This window comes from Mastigoproctus giganteus, chromosome 2 (genome assembly GCF_048544385.1).
Source record: "Mastigoproctus giganteus isolate SK-2022 chromosome 2, ASM4854438v1, whole genome shotgun sequence".
NCBI lineage: Eukaryota > Metazoa > Arthropoda > Arachnida > Uropygi > Thelyphonidae > Mastigoproctus > Mastigoproctus giganteus.
In genome coordinates, this window is record NC_143576.1 from 5,620,742 (window position 1) to 5,638,412 (window position 17,671).

At 39.3% G+C, this 17,671-nt stretch overlaps 1 protein-coding gene across 1 annotated transcript in view; it reads right to left on the bottom strand.

The window, feature by feature from the left end:
* The window catches only part of LOC150089132 (TBCC domain-containing protein 1-like), a 219,297-nt gene that overhangs the window by 81,728 nt on the left and 119,898 nt on the right, over positions 1 to 17,671 (bottom strand). The window contains exon 10 of the mRNA XM_090390345.1: positions 7,759 to 7,838. Within this exon, the coding sequence (XP_090246471.1) occupies positions 7,759 to 7,838 (80 nt within the window). The remainder of the gene's footprint in view (positions 1 to 7,758; positions 7,839 to 17,671) is intronic.

Below are 17,671 nucleotides of genomic sequence, written 5' to 3' on the forward strand. Positions count from 1 at the left end.
GATGATGTTACCAACGGTGAATTCTAAATGGGAAGCCTTCAGGTACTTAATCTTGGAGGCTACTAGGTGTTTCATACCAACTAAGAAATACTGTTCAAGGTTCAGGCATAAATGGATGTCAGATGAATTAACGAAGCTCGTGGCAGAAAAGAAAAATACATGGGTTGCATATGAATTATCAGGTGACACAGAAGCGTACGACAGATATAAGCTAGTCTGTAATCAAGTCACAAAGGAGGTTAGGCAGGCGAAGGCAAATTACGAGAAATCCTTGGCAAAGGATGCAAAGAAAAACAGCAAAGAGTTGTTTACTGGCGCCTCCATAGCCAGGTGGGCAGGAGCTAGCACACGCTTCTTGATTAGACCGGGGTTCGAGCCTGTGACCACCAAATACGGAGGATGTGGAAAAGTCAGGGAATGACCACCGCATATCCCCGGAGCAATATGACCTTAGTTGCTAATGCTCCTAAAAACCAAAATAACAACAACAACAACAACAGTTCTTTACTTATGTAAACTCTTGAAGGAAAGGGATGAATCAGATTGGACCACTTAACATAGATGGGTTGACTCTTGATGATCATGTTCAGGTAGCTGATAAACTGAATGAATATTTTACATCTACATTCACACATGAGGAGTTATTCAATGAGGGGGAGTACCAGAAGTTAATCAAACTTTAACAGGGAGTTAAGCGATTTTGTAATAACTGAGAGCAAAGTGGAGGAGAAATTATTGAAGTTAAACATAAAAAAGGCACCTGGGGTAGATGGAATCTATGCAGTTATATTAAAGAGGCAGCAAAGGAAGTAAGCAAACTTTTAGCCATAATTATGAGAGCTTCCTTGGACTCAGGGGAGGTCTCCATGGACTGGAAGTGTGCAAATGTATCACCAATTCACAAAGGGGGTTCAAAAGGTGACATAAGTAACTATAGACCTGTTAGTTTAACTTGTGTTCTAGGGAAAATAATGAAATCACTGGTTAAAGAATCATCTAGACAAGACTGCAATAATAGTTAAGACACAGCATGGGTTTGTTAAAGAGAGGTCTTGTCTGACCAATTTGATTGGATACTATGATTTGGTCACAAAGGAACTGAATGCCAAAAATAATTTTTTGATATCATATACAGGTCAACCCTCACTAATCCGGCAGTGTTGGGACCTGTGGGGTGCCGGATTAGTGAGTTTGGCAGATCACCAGTGGTTATTTTAGCACATATAGTTTACCCAACGGCTAACCACCTCCTACCTTTAACACATTGACTGCCAAGCTAGTTTAAGAAAAAAATTCCCAAAGAACCAAAAAATATTTAGCAAATAATTTGATTAGTAATTTCTAAATTAAATATTGTAATGTCAGTGTTTTCGTTTTCGCTTAAAAAAAAAAAAAAAAAAAAAACTTTTTTCATATCACATATATGTGGCCGACGTGGCCAAGTAGGTTACTTTATTTCTTGAGAAACTATGTCGGCCACATGTGATGCTATTGCAGCATACGTATGAAGGTAATTTGTGCTTAGTTTATTGCATGCACGGCGAGTGCTGCAATAAAACTAATTGCAATAAAATAAAATCGCAATAAGTTTGTCAGTATTGTTAGAGATTTTGTGAAAACAAGTTTGTTAGCACGCCGTGTTATCCACCATATTATGTTGTTTTTCCGCAAGTTTGTACAAGTGTTGTAAAAAAAAAAAATCTAAAAAGGAATGGCTAAAAGAAAATTACTAAAATAAGAGGACCTGAGAGAAATTGCTGGAATTTACAATTAAGCAGAGTTAAACTTCTCACAGGACACACCGCTGTCAAGTTTTTTCAGAAGTTCAACTTTATCTGTTATGGATAATGTATGGTGTTTGCGCTTTACACCACGAGAGGCACTTCCTTTATGCATTGGATCCATGGCTGGGGCTAAATATGAGCAGATTATAATAACAATAAATGCAGAAAAACAAGTGGGAATGGCTTTCCAGTGTTTATGAGTTCGCGCCAACAGCTGATGCTGCAACCAACGCCACCAAAACAGTAGTGGCAGGTCCATGCACCAACCCGAGACATTTGAAATTACGTTCGCGGAAATTATGTCTAAATTTGCGGTGGATTCGGATTACTAGTGGCCGGATTAGCGATGATTGACCTGTACTTGGATTTCAGGAAAGCTTTTGATACTGTTGCACATGGAAGACTGCTGTACAAATTGGAGAGGTAGGGTTATATGGAACTCCACTAATAACATTTGAACACGACAGAGAGTGGTAATCAAAGGACACTACTCTTCATGGACAAATGTTATTAGTGAAGTTCCCCAGGGTTCGTGTTGTGCCCATTGTTGTTTTGTATATTTATCAATGATGAAGGTATATCAGGTTTAATTAGCATTAGCATTAGTAGAGGCATATGATGCAAGAAAGCAAGCTTATGCAGCATCAGCAAAAAAAAAAAAAAAAACTTCCACTTCATCCCTCCATTCATTCGAAATACCTGTTCAGCTGAGCCTTAAATTTATTTAGGCTATCAACTTCCACAACATGGGATGGAAGTCTGTTCCACCAACCAACTACCCGCTGGCTAAAGGCAAATTTACGCACATCTATCCTACATCTGTCTTTCCTCAATTTGAATTTATGCCCTCTCAGGTGATTATTCTGAGCAAGAGGAAGAATCCCATCAGCATTGAGTATGCTCAAACCATTCAAGGCTTTATACACCTCTATCAGATTACCTCGCTGGTGCCTAGTCTCCAGACACTGTAATTTGCAAAACTTAAGCCTTTCTTTGAAAGAGCAACCCTTTGTTCCATTCACTAATCTTGTTGTCCTTCTCTGTACTCGTTCCAGCAGATCTCTAGATCCTTCTTGAAATTAGGCCTCCAGATCTGTACACAGTACTCAAGGTGTGGCCTGACCATTTCCTTATGCAAGAGAATAATCACCTCCTTATCCCTGCTAGAAAAATTCCTGTATATCATTAACAAGACACCATGAGCTACTCTTGCAGCCCATCTGCACTGCTCAGAGAACTTCATATTTGGCTGTACAATTACCCCCAGGTCCTTTTCATTCTCTACCACTGTCTGTGTAGTACCACAGAGTTGATACGTTGCTCTGGAGTTGCTGTTTCCCATATGTAGTACTTTACATTTGTCAATGTTAAACTTCATTTGCCACCTCTCAGCCCATCTGCTCAACCTTTCCAGATCCTGTTGCAGCAGCATAGCGTCAGTAGTGTCCTTAACAACCCTGCCAACCTTTGTATCATCTGCAAACTTGGACATTAAGCTTGATATACCATCATCAATATTATTTATAAATACAGAAAACAATAATGGACCCAACACTGAACCCTGAGGGACTCCACTAATAACATTAGTCCACGACGAGCAGTGTCCATTGATCACCACTCTCTGTCTTCTCCCCCTCAACCACCCCTTTATCCATAGCAGCAATTTGCCTTCAGTGCCACACTGCTCCAATTTGTGCAGCAGTCTTCCATGTGCAACAGTATCAAAAGCCTTTCTGAGATCCAAGTATATAATATCAAAGTTATTCCCTGCATCCAGCTCTTTTGTGACTGCATTATAGTATCCAATCAAATTGGTCAGGCAAGACTTCCCCTTAACAAAACCATGCTGTGTCTGAGCTATAACTGAAGTCTTGTCTAGATGATCCTGCAGTGCTTCTTTAACCAGTGCCTCCATTAATTTTCCTGGAACAGAAGTTAAACTCACAGGTCTATAATTACTTGTGTCAGCCTTTGATCCTCCTTTGTGAATTGGGGTCACATTTGCACATCTCCAGTCTATGGGTACTCCCCAAGTTTGCAGATGATACAAAGATTGGCAGGGCTGTTAATGACAGTAAAGACAGTATGCTACTCCAACTGTATCTAGATAAGTTGGGCAAATGGGCTGAGAAGTGGCAACTGAAGTTTAACATTGACAAATCAAAGTACTGCATATGGGTAGCAATAACCCAAGAGAAACGTACCAATTGTGTGTTACTACTCTCAGGGAAGTGAAAAGTGAAAAAGACCTGGGGTAATTGTGCAGTCAAATATGAAGTTTGCTGAGCAGTGTAGATGGGCTACCAGGGCAGGTCATGGAGTCTTGTCAATGATATATAGGAATTTTGCTAGCATGGACAAGGAGGTGATTATCCTGTTATACAAGGCAATGGTCAGGCCACACCTAGAGTACTGTGTACAGGTCTGGAGACATCATTTTAGGAAGGATGTAGAGTTGCTAGAGCAAGTACAAAGAAGGACAACAAGATTGGTGAGGGGAACAAAGGGGGGTGCTCTTACCAAGAAGGGCTTAAGTTCTGCAAATTGCAGCACCTGGAGAGCAGGCACCTGCGAGGTGATCTGATTGAGGTTTATAAGGCCTTGAATGGCTTGAGTAAGCTGAATGCTGATGGGATTCTTCCTCTTGCTCAGATTAAGACCCTGATGGGGCACAGATTCAAATTGAGGAAAGACAGTTGTAGAATAGATGTGCAGAAATTTGCCTTTTACCCTGCGGGTAGTTGATTGGTGGAACAGACTTCCATCTTTTGTTGTAGAAGTTGATAGCCTAAATAAATTTAAGGCTGAGCTGGGCAGCCATTTGGAACGAATGGAGGGTGTGACATGGGAAGTTTTTTTTTTTTTTTTGGCTGATGCTGCATAAGCTTGCTTTCTTGCATTGTATGCCTCTGCTAATGCTAATGATAATTGATACCTATTTTATTTATTATTGTTATTTTGGTTTTTTTTAGGAGCATTAGCAACTAAGGCCATATTGCTCTGGGGATTGCGGTGATCATTCCCTGACCTTTCCGCATCCTCCGTATTTGGTGGTCACTGGCTCGAATCCCAGTTTAATTAAGAAGCGTGTGCTACACACTGCTGCTCCTCCCTACCTGGCTACGGAGGTGCCAAATTGATACCTAACACTTTTCAATATTGTAATTATGGTACAGCACTAGAAAAAAACAAACAAACAAATAAATAAAAAAAAAATGGCATAATATGATTACTTTTATGCATTAAATGATACAGTATGAATAAAAAGTCAAGTCGAGACAATGTTGATCATAGCCTTGCGGAACAACTTCTTTGATGATCTCATATTTCTTTAACATACTCATGAGTGAGTTCTGGATATGTGTGTGGGCTCCTTCAGAGAGAGAGATTGCGGATTGCAGTTATGGGCCCATTGAAGCGAATTTTCCAAATGCAGATGGGATACAGGTAGTGAGTTTTTATGGTGGTACAATCTGTGGAATGAGTTTCTTTGTAGAATTTTGAAGTTTAGGAAAAATATGTAAAATTATGTATTTTTATATTTAAAAAGTTTCATACATAAAACTTTTTAAATATTAATTTGTTCATATTTTGACATAGAGACCAGAGTGAAATTGCCATTAAAAATAAAATCAAAATTTAAAAAATATTGTGACAAAAAAAACATGAAAAAAACCACGAAAAAACAATAAGTTCAATGTAACTTTTTCTGATATAATAATATCCTCTACATCTATTTATACAGTACATAATTTAGTTTCATAATCTTTTTTTGTGCATAAATCGACACATTATCTAAAATGACCTTGCAACACACACACACACACACTGTGATCACTGAATTGTGACCACTCCATCTGTAATGAACTATGCCACACAGCTTGCAGTATAAAAAGCTGAATAGCTTCATACACTAGAGCAGTGATAATTTGCATCTGGTTGTGCAAATCAAAGTGATAAAGTAGCAGTTATGAGACACAGTAAAAATATCACGGCGTTTCAAAAGGGCATGATTATGGGTGCTCATGCATCGGGTGCTGCCATATCAGAAACAGCACATCTTGTCGGCTGCTCATGGCCTACTGTGGTAAGATTTAAAAAGAACTGTGTCAATTGGATCAAACCATCTCTCACTGACAGAACTGTAAAGGATTACACAAGGTGAACAAAGGGTGCAGTGCATTGTATGGGCTCAATGGCAGGTCACTCTCTGACAACTGACATTGCATAAAATGGGGAGAATGCAGGAACAATATCCCAGATGATAATGCACCACATACTCACATATGAGGTTTCACAGCAAACAATCCAAGACTCTCTCTCTCTCTCTCTCTCTCTCTCTCTCTCCTAACTCTGATCATCATTGTTGGCAAATGCTATAGTGTCGATAACTTGCTGGTTGGACACTGGAGACTGAAAACAAGTGTGCTAGTCAGATGAGTTCAAATACCTGGTGCAACAAGCTGACAGACACCTTCATGTCTGGCACAAGCAACACAAGTCCATGGACTGATCATGCATGGTGCGCACTATCTGGGCAGGTAGTGGTGGTTGCTTAATATGGAGCATGTTTTGCTGGCAAAACTAGAACCCCTGGTGCATATGGACCAATGTTTCACTGGTGAGATCTGCCAGCACCTCTTAGGAGACCATGAGCACCCTGCCATTTTGCATTTTTTCCTGGACAGAAACAAGATCTGCCTAGGAAAAAGATTATAATGCATCATGTTATCAGGCTCACACTGTGCACGGTGGTTTTACAAATACAGTCAAGTTTTCACCCATGTTGTTGATTAGCCTCCAAATTTGCCTGAACTTAATCCAATTGAACACCTGTGGGATGTTATGGAACAGGAAGTGGTGTAGGGACATGCAACCATCACTATTCCAACATGGTGGAAAGCCTTGCAGGCAGCATGGCTGCAGATCCGTATGGATGCTGTCTTCAGTCAGCTAGTGTAGTCAATGCCTGCCTAGGAAAATAGCAGCTGTTATCTGAGCAAATGGTGGACTAACAAGGTATTAGTTAAGCATTGGATGCTCCCATTTGCTCGAATAACAGCTGTTATGACTACCTACCTAACAATGTCAAGTATTAGGTAGGTGGTCATAATTCATTGATCACTGAGTGTACATATATACAACATATAAATACAGGGTCATCAAAAAAGGTGTCCGTGATTTCAACGCAAATACTTACATCAATCAATTGATTTATTTGTTAATATCTACAGGAATATCTCAAGTTTAATTTCATACCTTACTATGTTTTAATATGAGCACCGTTCATTGCTTGGCAAACATCCAAACAGTAGTTCTCTGTCCATGTGCACTCAATCATTTCTGGCATAACAGTTGCTATTGTAGCTGTGATCCTCTCTCCTAAATGGTGCAGATTGCAAATCTTTTATGCACATATGATGTTCTTTAGGTAGCCCCTCAAGAAAAAGTCTAATGGTGTCAGGTCAGGACCTTTTGGTGGCCATCTTACTAACACTGACTGAGGTGGTGTGCATCATTCTGGCACACTCACAGCACAGCCAAGGTCATTGTTGAGGTGCTAAATAAAACTTAGTGAGTTATCACACTGTTTGCTGCTACGATCACGCAATTGATCAAATATTTCCAAAGATAATTAAAAGGGAAATCACAGACACCTTTTTCGATGATCCTGTATATACATACTCTGCAGAGCCCACACATGAAAAACATATGTAACATATAAATTACATATGTATGTACTCAAAAAAGGGTTAATGGTGTATGCAAGACCAAAGTAAATTATTTAGTTTTTGATCCTTGTATTTTTGTATATCACACAAATATATATACTATCTCATTGCCTTTTTTTAAAGTTTATCCTGACACTTATCACTTTGAAAAGTTGTAATTTCTAGAATAACAAGATTAAAAGTACATAGAGTTAAGATGCAAAAGAAAATGCAGGCAATTTATTTCTTGGCCTCATATTTACCTAAGTGCAGATAAAAGGTAAAAATATGACTGTTGACAGTGGAATATCTTGACTGTAGATCCATGCAGAGTACGAGATGCCTAGAATCATTGAATGAAATATTAACACATCTTCAGCCATAAGAATAAAAATAAAGAAATCACACAAATTATCACTTTCATTCCATTCAAATTTAGACTAATTTTTAGACTAAAAATGTCAGATGACATCATAATAAAAACTGGTCTAAATTTGAATGGATTCATCTGAGAGTTTGTTCCTATGTGGCATCACCAGAATTTTCTTCGATTATTTATATATTTTTTTTATGAAAACCCCAAACACAAAAGGTATCAAAACCTATAGTACTTAGTACCGTGCATGGGTTGAAGGAGAAGTATGGGGGAGGGGATGCCTGAAACTTTTCTCTAGAGACTAAACATGGGTTTCACCACTTCAAGCCTCCAATAAGCAAAGTGGTGGTATTTCACCGGTTGATGAAAGTCATCTACCACCTCCTAGGTTGTAACAGAATATTATTACATGATACAGATTGTATTATATTTAATACAGACAAATAATTTAATGATAGCCATAAGCAAAGGTGAAACTTATTCTTCCAGTGCTTCTCTTGATATTCCTTTCCAGGCTACAGTGGTGGACTGGAAAGCAAAGTGTGAGGGATGACCAGACCTGTTTCGAGGAGTTCCTTATGGGACAAGCAATTATAGAGTTATTAAGAGCATATTTACACATACATGCTTATACAGCAGGCCCCCGTTATAACGCGGTTCGCTATACGCTGATTCGCTATAACGCTGTTATTATATTATAACCCGTGTCTGACTATAACGCTGTCACAGATCACTATAACGCTCTTTTACAGATTACATTTTTGACATATTTAACGAAATCGTTTCATTTGATGGAGTCGATAGCTTGAAAATGAATAGCAAAACAGCATTAAAACGTTTCCCACGCCGACTTGAGAAATTTTCCCACGCTCAGTGAAAATTTCTCGCACGCTAATTTAATTTCAGTACAGTGACTTGTTACGTAGTTCCTAGATCAACATTTTAAAAAATGACGAAGTATATTGCTTGTAATATTTGCGTTATATGCATTTATCCGAAGTCTAGTCATCACTCAGTACCGTATTAGACAACGTGCGAAACGGACAGTTTACTTGAACATTGTATCATAATTAATGCAACCAACGCAGTTACATTTTCGAAGAATGAAAAAAGAATGAAAAATCAACAACGTCTGAGCACAGTACGAAGACTATAAATGTAAGAAAAAGACTGAATTTGAAAATTAGACGTTTTGAAGCGAATCGATTCCGGTCAACGACAAGCGGATGTGTGCCATAATTTAGGACTTGCAACTTTAACTGTAAGAACAATTATAAAAAAATAAAGAATTAATTTTTGCAGCGGGAAAGGTAGCTGTTCCACTGCAAGCAACTAGGACTAGGCCGGCTATTAGGATTGAAATGGAAAGACTTTAATTTTATTGAAGATAATGTCCAATGCAGAATTCAGTTAAGTTAAATATTAACAAAAAAAAAAAAAAAAAAAAAAAAACAGAGAGAGAGATTAGCCAATATGATGATCTGAAAAAAACTCGCCTAAAAAAAAAAAAAAAAAAAAAAATGTGGAACCATTTAAAACTGGTAAGGGCTGGTAGAATAGATTTAGAATCCAGGGAGTGCAGATCAAGGAGCCGAAACTTTCAAAAAAGAACTTGTTAAAATTATTGAAGAGGGGTATTATGTGTTATACTTCTCAACAAGTTTTTAACATAGATGAAGCAGGACTTTTGTGGAAACGAATGCCTAAAAGAAGTTTCATATTGAAAGAAGAAAAAACATGCCAAGTTTCAAAGCGGCGAAGGATCAGTTGACGTTATTGTTGGGTGGTAACGCTGCGGGCCATTTAAAATTAATACCCCTTTTAGTTTATTTGGAAGAGGGTCAAAGTTCAACTCAAAATCCACACATTTTTCATGATTAAATTCAATCAATTAAATTCATTATTTTAATTGGAATTTTAAGTTTACTTTTGATACGCAAGTAGTTACCACATAATTATACGTATGTAATGCAGAATATTTTATATGTGCAAATATTTGAATATTAAATATTTTGACCGACATTTGTGCATCTTTTCATTACCGTTTGTTACTGATTAGGAAATATCCTATGGCACCGACCGCAGCTCACAAATACATATGTTACCTTATGGGAAAGCGGCGCTCGCTTAGCGCGGATTCACTTAGCGCTCTGTTTTTCCGGAACGAATGATCAGCGTTAAGCGGGGGTCACCTGTACACTAATGCTAGGAATTTAGTAAATAAATTTGATGAATTTGAAGTAATGGTTAAGTCACCAATACCATCACATAACGTATGTGGTGTAGAATTTGAATATGGCGAATAAAAACATGTATATGGAGGATAGATATGACATGGGGAGGGAGGAGAAAGCAGTAAGATTTGGTTAAGAAGTACACAAATTCTAAAACAGTAAACTCAACTGGCAAAGTTTCCCATAAAACACTATCAGTGCTGTGTGACATAAACATTAGGAAGACAAAAATGAGAGTAAGGGTATGCTGTACGCCAATTGACTGCAACAAGCATAACAAAGAACTATACAGAGTAGGTTAGTAAATCTTATCATGGAGAATTTTAACTTTCTGTATAGTGCCTGGAAACTCACCCAGGAAAAAAAAAATATATATATATATATTTGGATTTACTGCGTGACTGGTTTTTATACCAGATATTAGAGACAGCAAGGGAAACCAACCGTCTTGATCTAGTTGTCAGTGATCATTGCATTGATGTGAGATTAATTTAATGATATAAAGAACATTAAGAAAAAAGCACAGGAATTGTTTCCATAAAGGTGGTTTATATTGGTCTTAGTTAATAAATTCTTTTCAGTGGGATCAACTAACAAATCAAAATGCTGTTGTTAAGGTTTAATAATATAAGAACTACAAAAGCCATACTGCATCTGTTCAAGATCTGTTGATAGTATGTGATATAGGGATTAATTAAATGCAATCATATTAAGTGAATTCATTTTAAGTAACTGTAGAATTTGGTCAAGTTAGCATTGTTTCCAAAGAGGTGTTGTAAAGTTAGTGGTCCAGATATATTTGACAGATATTTAAAAGCTACAGTCCTGTCAGTTTGATAGTGCAAGCAGCCTATGAGAATGCATTTTATAGTTGTTGTTGTTTGTTTGTTTGGGGATTTTTTTGGCGCATGGGCGTCTATGGCCATAATGCGCCATACATAGGTTAGTATTTATGCTATTTCTTTATGGATCGAGAGTCAGGAAACTGATTGTTGACTAGCTAAAGGAGGTGGTATACATTGATTGCTTTGAGAAAGTTAAAAATCTTTGAGACATCTGTTTTATTGCCCAAAAGTGAACTAAGCGTTAGTGGTTCTTCAGTTGAGGCTGGATTGAAGTGATTCTGGCGTTCTATTGCAAATTTTGTGCATTCCACAAGGATATGTTTCACTGAAAGCACTGTTTTACAGTGATCACACTGGGGGTGAATCTCCCCTCTTAAAAGGTAACCATGAGTAATATTAGTGTGACCTATATGGAGACGAGCTAGTATTACCTCCTGTTGTCGAATTGCACTGAGACTTGAAGGCCATTGCTCAAGATTTGGCTTGATACTTCGAAGCTTATTTTCAAGTTGGTTTTGCCACGTTGATTGCCACTGGTACATGCATTTTTCCTGTATTATTCGTCTATAATCTTGATGTGGAACTCTCCACTGTACATCAGGTGGTAAGTCGCCCGCTTTTGCGGCATTGTCCGCTAATTCATTTCCTGGAATTCCCATATGTCCTGGAACCCAACAGAAATGTATGGTTCTTCCAAGCTCAGATAAGGTATATAAAGAGTTTGTTATTTCTTTTACGACTGGGTGGGTGATGTTCATGGTGTTTTCCAGGGCTTGAAGTGCACTTAGAGAATCAGAGAAAATTATACTGTTTTCAATATTGGAGGTCTCAATATGCTTCAGTGCAAACTGAATTGCCAATAGTTTGGCAGAAAATATACTGAACTCATGTGGCAGTTGGTAGGCCAATGTTATGTTTGGGAAAACTGTGGCGATTCCAACGTGGGTGTCATTCTTTGACCCATCTGTATGAACTACAACAAAGTTTGGAAACTGCTCCTCCACTGCAAGGTACAATTGCAAGAAATTTTCTTTATGGAGGGCAGATTTATCCCATTTATTAAGGTATTTATCACATAAAGGTGGAGTAATGCTCCACAGAGCAAGGAATAGTGGAGGGGTATTTGAGATATTATCAAAACTCAGATTAAGTTCTTCTAGAAGATGTCTTATTCTTATACCTAATGGTCGGTTAGCAGTAGGGCGGTTATGGTATAACCTGCTGTGTTGGGGGGTGAAAAGTAATTCCCAATTTGGGTGTTCAGGCATAGATCTTATTTTATATGCATAGCGTAATATAAGTTGTTGCCTTCTGATAGAGAGAGGGGGTTCGTGAGCTTCGGCATATAGACTATGATAGGTGGAATAGGACCAGGGTATGTCTGCCAGGGGCAAAAGTTGATGACGTTGTAGAGCGGATATCATCTTTTAAGGGCACAAAAGGTGATATAGTTGTACACGTTGGCACTAATGACATTAAGAGTAGGAGACCGGCGGAATTACTTGACAAGTACAGGTCACTGATGAAAAAAAGCCGTGAATTAGGGTTGAAATTGAAAGTGTCTGCAATTCTGCCCAGACACGATAGGAGGGAGTATATGATGAGAGCCCTGTCAATCAATTCGGCCCTGGAAAGATTGTGCAGGGCTCAAGGGGTAGAATTTTTTTCAGCCTGGTCTGTACTTGTTAACAGGAGAGACTGCTTCTACAGGGATGGGATACACTTAAATAGAAAGGGTGCAAGAATGTTTGCTGATGCTACCGAGGCAATGTTAGGTGGGTCGGAAAACTGCTAGATTGGGGGGATACAAGGACTAATAGATTAACAGTAGCCACTGGCAGAGGTGAAAGTGATTCTTGCACTGCTTCTATTGGAATGAGCCGCAGCCTGGAAAATAAGATGCAGGATATTTCAGAGACTGCTGGGAATCATTGGGGTACAAGTAAACACATGGGTTGTGTTAGGGTAGCTAAGAAAAAGAACAGGTGCATGTATACTTGTGTGTACACCAATGCTAGGAGTTTAGTAAATAAATTTGATGAATTTGAGGTATTGCTCAAAACATCAAAGGCAGATATTGTGGGGATTTCAGAGACGTGGTGTCACACAGATATAAGAAATGCAGAACTGGAATTTGGGGAGTACAATGTCTACAGAAAGGATAGACAGGATAGGAAGGGAGGAGGGGTTATGCTATTAGTTAAAAAACACATAAAATCCAAGGAAGTGAAGCCAGTCGACATCGCTGGACAGTGCAGTGTCGAGTCAGTTTGGTGTGACATAAGCATTGGGAGATCAAAATTGAGAGTAGGAGTGTGCTATAGGCCTAATGACTCTGATGAGTATAATAAGAAACTGTTCGGAGAAATAGAGTGGGCCAGTAAATCAGAGAGTCTTATAATGGGGGATTTTAATTTCCCAGATATTGACTGGAATTTGGGGGCTGGTCACTCACACAGTAGCAAGGCTTTTGTGGATTTATTGGATGATTGTTTTCTACATCAGCATGTTCGGGAGGCAACTAGAGGGAGTAATACTCTTGATTTGATTATCAGTAGTGATTCTTCATGCATTAAGAATCTGCAGATAAATGAACCACTTGGTGGCAGTGATCACAGTGTGCTGAAGTGGGAGTTACTCAAAGAGGTAACTACCATTAGGGGTAAAGGGAAGGGGTATTGCTTTCGTAAAGGCGACTACAATGGACTGAGACAATATTTAAATTCTATACAGTGGGATCAACTGATGATATTGCCAACAGCAAGTTCAAAATGGGAAGCATTCAAAGAACTTATCGTGGAAGCTACTAGGCTTTACATACCAACTAAGAAATATTGTTCAAGGTTTAGGCCTAAATGGTTGTCAGATGAACTAATGAGGCATATGGCAGAGAAGAAAAATGCATGGGATACATACAAATTAACACGTGACACGGACGCCTATGATAGATACAAGTTGATCTGTAACCAAGTTACAAAGGAGGTTAGGCAGGCGAAGGCAGATTACGAGAGATCCTTGGCAAGGGATGCGAAGAAAAACAGCAAAGAGTTCTTTACTTATGTAAACTCTAGAAGGAAGGGGATGAATCAGATTGGTCCACTTGAGATCGATGGGTCAACTGTTGATGACCCTGCTCGGGTAGCTAACAAACTAAATGAATATTTTGCATCGACATTCACACATGAGGAGTTATTCAGCGAGGGGAATGCCAGAGGTGTATTCAAATCTAGCAGTAAGCTAGAGAATCTTGTAATAACTGAGAGCAAAGTGGAGGAGAAATTGTTGAAGATAAACACAAGAAAGGCACCTGGGGTGGATGGGATCTATCCAGTTATATTAAAGGAGGCAGCAAAGGAGGTAAGCAAACCCTTAGCCATAATTATGAGAGCTTCCTTGGACTCAGGGGAGGTACCCATTGACTGGAGATGTGCAAATGTGACCCCAATTCACAAAGGGGGATCAAAGGCTGACACAAGTAATTATAGACCTGTGAGTTTAACTTCTGTTCCCGGAAAATTAATGGAGGCACTGGTGAAAGAAGCACTGCAGGATCATCTAGACAAGACTTCAGTTATAGCTAGGACACAGCATGGTTTTGTTAAGGGGAAGTCTTGCCTGACCAATTTGATTGGATACTATGATGCAGTCACAAAAGAACTGGATGCAGGGAATAACTTTGATATTATATACTTGGATCTTAGAAAGGCTTTTGATACTGTTGCACATGGAAGACTGCTGCACAAATTGGAGCAGTGTGGCATTGGAGGCAAGTTGCTGCTATGGATAAAGGGGTGGTTGAGGGGGAGAAGACAGAGAGTGGTAATCAATGGACACTGCTCATCGTGGACTAATGTTATTAGTGGAGTCCCTCAGGGTTCAGTATTGGGGCCTTTATTGTTTTCTGTATTTATAAATGATATTGATGATGGTATATCAGGCTTAATGTCCAAGTTTGCAGACGATACGAAGGTTGGCAGGGTTGTCAAGGACACTACTGACACTATGCTGCTGCAACAGGATTTGGAAAGGTTGAGCAGATGGGCTTCGAGGTGGCAAATGAAGTTTAACATTGACAAATGTAAAGTACTACATATGGGAAACGGCAACCCCAGAGCAACGTATCAACTCTGTGGTACTACACTGACAGTGGTAGAGAATGAAAGGGACCTGGGGGTGGTGGTGCAGGCAGATATGAAGTTCTCTGAGCAGTGCAGACGAGCTGCAAGAGTAGCTCATGGTGTATTGTCAATGATATATAGGAATTTTTCTAGCAGGGATAAGGAGGTGATTATTCCCTTGTATAAGGCAATGGTCAGGCCACACCTAGAGTACTGTATACAGGCCTGGAGGCCTCATTTCAGGAAGGATGTAGAGCTGCTGGAACGAGTACAGAGAAGGGCAACTAGATTGGTGAATGGGACAAAGGGGTTCTCTTACGAAGAAAGGCTTAAGTTTTGCAAATTACAGTGTCTGGAAACTAGGCACCAGCGGGGTGATCTGATAGAGGTGTACAAAGCCTTGAATGGTTTGAGCATGCTCAATGCTGATGGGATTCTTCCTCTAGCTCAGAAAAATCACCTGAGAGGGCATAAATTCAAATTGAGGAAAGACAGATGTAGGATAGATGTGCGGAAATTTGCCTTTAGCCAGCGGGTGGTTGGTGGGTGGAACAGACTTCCATCCCTTGTCGTGGAAGTTGATAGTCTAAATAAGTTTAAGGCTCAGCTGGACAGGTATTTCGAACGAACAGAGGGGTGAAGTGGAAGTGGTTATTTTTATTTATTTATGTTACTTTTTTTTTTTTTTTTTTTTCTTTTTTTTTTTTGGCTGATGCTGCATAAGCTTGCTTTCTTGCATCAAATGCCTCTACTAATGCTAATGCTAATGCTAATGTGTTGGAGACATGCGATATGCTCCTAGAGCAATGCGTATTGCACTATGATGGAGAGGATCAAGCCAGCGAAGGACACTAGGCCTTGCTGAGCTATACACTGGTGCCCCAGTCAAGTTTTGATCTTATTAAAGATCTGTATAGCCGTAATAAGGTAAGGCGATCAGCTCCCCACTTTGTTGCTGAGAGAACCCAGATAATATTTAGTTTTTGTTGGCAGGATGTTCTTAGTCTTTTAATATGTTCCAGGAATGTAAGCTTATGATCTAAGGTGATTCCTAAGAATCGTATGCTGGGTTGAACTGCTATTGGTTGTCCCTTCAGTTGTAGTTCCGGGTGTGGGTGCAATTTACGTTGTCGGCAAAAATGGATGCACAACGTTTTTTGAGAACAAAGCTGAAAACCATTGGTTTGTGCCCATGTACTGATCTTATTTATTGCCCCTTGTAACTGTCTCTCGATCGTATTCATGTTTTTTCGCATGGCAAGAAATACTAAGGTCATCTACGAACAGTGCCTTATCGATAGTGTTTGGAAGTTGTTCAGCAATGGTGTTTATTGCAATTATAAAGAGTGTAGCACTAAGTACAGAGCCCTGGGGAACTCCTTCTTCTTGAAAAAACAGTTCCGACAGTGAAGTTTTAAATCGAACCTGGAAAGTTCGCTTGTCTAGGAAGTTGCGTATGAAAATCGGGAGATGGCCCCGAAGTCCATGGCGGTGTAATTCGCGGAGTATTCCATACTTCCACGTGGAATCATAGGCCTTGCTGATGTCAAAGCAAACCATTACATGGTGTTCCGATCTAAGGAATGCATTCCGAATGGAATTCTCTAGTTTTACTAGTATATCTAGTGTTGATCTGTTCTGTCGAATGCCGAATTGTGCAGAATGTAAGAGATTGAAATTTTCCAGGTACCATATCAGTCGACGGTTCACCATCTTTTCCAGAATTTTGCAAAGGCAACTGGTCAAGGCAATGGGTCTATAGCTAGTAGGGTTTGTTGGGTCTTTTCCTGGTTTAAGGAATGCAAGGACTGTAGCGTGGTGCCATTGTTCAGGGAATGTGTCTTCCCGGTAGAGCCTATTGAACAGATCAAGAAGTGACTGCAGTGATACAGCACTTAGTTCCTGTATCATCGAATAATGGATATTATCTGGTCCTACAGCGCTATGCCTAGATGTTGACAAGGCTCTATGTAGTTCGTGGATAGTGAATGGTAAGTTATATTGTTCTTCTGCTTTTGAAGAAAAGTTTTAACTTTTGTTTTTCTGAATTTGCTTTGAATCTTCTGAAGGCTGGTATGTAACTTTCTGTTGCTGATGTTTTGGCAAAAGTTTCTCCTAGTATATTGGCAACTTGGGTAGGGTCAGAAATGTTCTGCCCTCTCCATTCCATGATAGGCTGAGGTGTCGTTTGATATTTACCACTCATTTTCCTGATTGTTTTCTAAATTTTATGTGTGGGAGTTGCTTGATTGATGGTTGAAGTGAAGTGAATCCAAGCGGCCTTTTTATTACTGCGTCTAACATACCTGGCTCTTGCTCTAACGCGTTTAAACTGAATGAGATTAGCTGTGGTTGGATAGCGCCTAAAAGTATTCCAAGCTTTATTTTGGTCTCTTTTTGCTGCACGGCATTCGTCATTCCACCATATTTTTGGGTGTTCAGGTAATATTAAGGAGGATTTTGGAATAGCTTGTCCTGCTGCGTGTAGTATAGTTTTTGTGACATACTCAACCGCTTCCCTGGTTGGGGATTTTTGTATAATTTCAGGGTCCAGTTTAGCTAATTTTTTATACATCTCCAAGTATGCTTTATCAATTAGCCAC